The 4,182-nt window shown below is 36.8% G+C and overlaps 1 protein-coding gene across 1 annotated transcript; it reads right to left on the reverse strand.

The window, feature by feature from the left end:
• Positions 1–1,020: 1,020 nt before the first annotated feature.
• LOC149211129 (GDP-mannose 3,5-epimerase 2-like) lies at positions 1,021–3,486 on the reverse strand. The gene is made up of 6 exons (XM_089394525.1): positions 3,031–3,486; positions 2,536–2,629; positions 1,836–1,965; positions 1,624–1,756; positions 1,304–1,511; positions 1,021–1,191 (listed from the first exon to the last, which is right to left on the reverse strand). Exons 1-6 carry the CDS (start codon positions 3,444–3,446, stop codon positions 1,036–1,038), a joined length of 1,137 nt encoding a protein of 378 aa, XP_089250651.1. The 5' UTR covers positions 3,447–3,486; the 3' UTR covers positions 1,021–1,035.
• Positions 3,487–4,182: the final 696 nt, after the last annotated feature.

The raw sequence follows: 4,182 nt of genomic DNA on the forward strand, positions 1-4,182 counted from the left end.
AAGAAAGTAGGAAAAAAGGGATTAATGGGTTTTTAGTAAAGTACGTGATAGCACTAAAGAAAGTGGGAATGGGGACTTGGGATTGCATCCCAAATAATGATGTGGAAGAGGATGAGACAGTGAGCGAAGAAAATGGTTTAGTCATAATGATGTGCAAGAGGATAAGACAGTGAGCGAAGAAAATAGTTTAGTCAAAATGGATGTTGTGGAAGAGTGGTGCACATAAGCTTACCACGCTCTTTATCTGTTTTTTCTTCCCATCATTATGGTGAGTGTTTCATTTTGTTTACAACTTCTGATATATTGATTATGTTTAAGCATTTTTGTTTAGAATAGTAAAGTGGTGTACTAGGTACATCCTTGATTTTTCCAATGTGGTTTGCGGTAGATGTTAAATGTTACTTTCGTTGATGAACTGGAAATATAGTAGTTAATTAAAGTACTTATTAAAGAGATATGATACTCATGTACATGGGTTATAATTATATAATAGGAAAAAATTAGTATTATCGTAATTTTTTATTTATCATTTTTATAGTCATTTATACTAGCTTAACCATATAAATTAAATGACTGGAAAATACTGATATCATATATCTCATATTGCCCAAAAAAATCATAAAAATTAACTAAAACATAACTTTATTTTAAATTATTTTAAGCATAATTGCATTAAAAAAACATATAACAAGAAAAACATAGTAAAGCAATACTAACTAATAAGAGTTTAGTGCCACAAATAAAAATTAAATATGACATTTTTTATTGTATTGAAAAATAAAAATAGCACAACTACCTTTTAGATAAATTTCAACTTTCCGTTTAAATTAAATCCCTACCATCCATCTAAAAATTATTAATAATTACATTAAAATTCTCAAAACCCTATTACTATTCCAAGATAAACAATAGAGAAAATTGAAAATTCCCAGGGAGAAAATTGAAAATTGCAGTCTCCAACTGCTAACCATCTTGCGAGCCTTAAAAAAATGACTTATTATTTATCCCCTTAACCAGAGATCTAGGTTTTGGTCTTCATTCCTTTCCATCAGCAGCACGAAGAGAACCTAGTTGAACAGGGGCTTGAGTGCCAACCACCTTGGAAGACCCATAGATGGAGAGATCAATTCCCTGAGCCTTTTCCTTCTCAATTTGTTCCTTGATCCAGAAATATGTAATTTTCAAGCCATCCTGCCAAAAACAAAAGGAAACAAATGTGACTCTGCATCTTTCTTTCAATGCACAAGGGAAAATGCATTGCAAGGAGTTTAACAATCTGAAAATCTAATGGCTAGAACCTTACCTTCAACTTCATGGTTGGCGCCCAGCCTAGCTTTTCCTTAATCAATGTATTGTCAGAATTCCGACCACGTACACCCTCTGGCCCAGGAATGTGATGTATTGGCAACATTTTATTCTCAAAGCTTGACACCATTTCAGCCATCTCATTCATGCTGACCATTTCATCACTGACAATATTCACTGGCTCTCTGAAGTCTGATTTAGTCAACCTGGCATATCAAAATAAAGATTTCTGAGAAGAAACAAAGATGAATGTGAATAAACAGGTAGCGAGAATTAGATCCAAAACTGAATTTCAAAAGCCATTCCAAGTTTTGGTACCTTAAGACACCCTCCACACATTCGTCAATGAATGTAAAGGATCGTGTTTGCTCACCATCTCCCCACATTTCAAATCTAACAGTAGATGTGATTGTCTTCCTACAAAAGGCAGCAGGAGCCTTCTCACGGCCACCTGCAGTGGCAAATGAGTTTATCAACAAAGGGAACATAAATATGAGCATCCTACAATCATTACAATTTTCATAACTTACCCTTCCATGTGCCAAAAGGACCATAAATGTTGTGGAAACGTCCTATCCGGCATTCTATACCAAAGTCCTTGGTGTAGTGTGTGCACAATTCTTCTGTGGCAAGCTTTTCCAAGCCATAGGCATCTTGAGGCTACAGAGCAATCAAATCATTAGTCTCTAAACAGTTTAAGTGAAAATGAGCTTTAACAGCTTAATCCAGCATAAGACGATTCTTGTATCTGGGGAAGCAGGCTGGATCTAACAATTGTAGTACAGGAATCACAAGCTAGTAACTAACAAATCAGTTCCTATGATAAACCAGGTCCTATGGAGTTACATCACTTCTCCAAGTTACAGAGGCCCCGATATATCTAGAGTGTACCACTGGCAAATCAGAGTGTCCTACTTCAGAGGTGTACTCTTACAGTAACCTTCTGAATTTTCAATTAGCTAAACATTCAAAAGTAACCTTGAAATCAGTCAGGACTACCGTAAACGCTTTTCATCAAACATCCAGCCTCTTCCTAAACAAATTTCAGTACTCAGCTCTTACATTTCCGGCCTCTTCCTAAACAAATTTCTGTACACAGCTACTACATTTCCAGCCTCTTCTTAAACAAATTTCAGTATCAGCTCTTACATTGCCTTTTGACCCAAAATGCTATGCGAAATAGCACCGAATAGCATTACCAGAGTATTAAAGCAATATATGGCTACATACCTCAGCTGGCCAAGCATCAGACTCCTTCAAGCTCACATTGGTCTCCAATTGTTTGAATTCGGGATAAATGCATGCACTAGAAGCATAGAAAAACCTGCAGAGAAACAAATAGATTATAACAAAATATGCCATGTCGAGCGACGGAACAAACTGTGACCATGAGAGTAAAATGGTTATGTTTTTAGAAGAAATAATTTGATGTTCGGTCGGACTAAAATATATTATCTGCACTACCGATTGCATTGTAATTTCAAGTTTCAATAATAAGATTCTGTGGAGAGCATTAAAAGGAATTAAATTATTTGAAGTGTACATAGTCTTGTATTCTAGAATAGTGCTTTTGCACTTCTAAGAAGTTATCATACTTGACTTAGTGCTTGATAGAGAGAAGTTTAAAATGGATCTAAATTGACATAATCATAAGCAATAACAAAAACAGACATCAACCAGAAATGAAATGGAAAGCCAATGTGCAGAAACAAACCAAGGTCTCACCTTTTAACACCATTGATTCGCGCAGCTTCAAGCATGTTGAAACTGATCATGGTGTTGTTGTACATGATAACGGAGTGATTAGACTGTATGAATCCCATACCACCCATGTCTGCGGCCAAGTTGAAAACATGGTCGACTCCTTTCGTAACAGCCAAGCAATTGTCCATAACTCTCAGATCGACGAGATGGAATTCATTGCAGAACATATCCTCAGTCATGTGCTCGTTCTTCTTCCAATCAGAGGCAATAATGTAATGCCCTTCAGATTTCAATCTCCGGGCAATATGGGAGGCAATGAACCCACCAGCTCCAGTGATGGAAATTTTCAATTTTTCACTTGGCCAGTATAGCTCTCTATCCAGATTCTCATAGGTGTATTCTCCATAGGTCATTCCATCAGCTCCAATGCTTCCCATGGTGCTCAGTGAAAGGAGGATATGCAAGAAGTCTGCAATAACACATCCAGAGTAAGATATCACTCCATGTTGAAATAAATGGCAGCCAAGAAGAAAACCATATTAGGAATGTCCAAGAAAGCACTTGGATTCATAACCCGCAATGCAAAAGTAGATCAGAACTACTGAAATTCAATGGAATTCTTGGTCTAAAATGGAGAAGAAGCACTCGTGACCATGACCCAATGGGCTCTGGACAAAAGAAAATTGCAAATACTCAAATCCATCGGCCGATGAGGTTAAACCGATAGAATTCAGAGAAACACGTTCCAAAGAGGGAAAATATGATTAAATCCTTGTAGAACTCATAAAATCCAGAGACAAAAACACAAGTTCATGGTTCCATGGGCAGGCAACAGCCTAAACCTCGTAGAATTTTGAGAAATCCATCAGTAAACTTAAGAAAGAAGCAATTTAGTTCAAATATGGATAAAATTCACAGAAAGCGGACTTTCAAAATTATATATAATCTATGTTGCACCGGACCCGTCCCCTTCCCCAATAGTCATGTACTTTGTGTCTCCGCATTCTAGGGATTTGTGGACTCTTAGGAAACGTCTCCAAACGGTTGGGGATTCTACTAGGGACTTGGGGACTTGTTAGTCGTTTCCAAGATATTTCGAACAGATTTCAGGAATGTTCTGGACAGATTTCAGAGATGTTTTTGGCAGATTTCAGAGATGTTTTTGGGAAAGTT

The sequence above is a fragment of the Pinus tabuliformis genome, chromosome 1_2 (genome assembly GCF_031772625.1).
Source record: "Pinus tabuliformis cultivar Carrire ecotype Pingquan chromosome 1_2, CPIR1, whole genome shotgun sequence".
NCBI lineage: Eukaryota > Viridiplantae > Streptophyta > Pinopsida > Pinales > Pinaceae > Pinus > Pinus tabuliformis.

Bases quoted from the DNA above. Each gene is read 5' to 3' on its own strand.
- LOC149211129 (XM_089394525.1), bottom strand. From the start codon at position 3,446: ATGGGAAGCATTGGAGCTGATGGAATGACCTATGGAGAATACACCTAT. The intron at 1,512-1,623 runs GTACCAAAACTT...TTGATATGCCAG, and splicing joins TGTGTGGAGGGTGTCTTAAG to GTTGACTAAATCAGACTTCA. The intron at 1,192-1,303 runs GTAAGGTTCTAG...TGTTTTTGGCAG, and splicing joins CGCCAACCATGAAGTTGAAG to GATGGCTTGAAAATTACATA.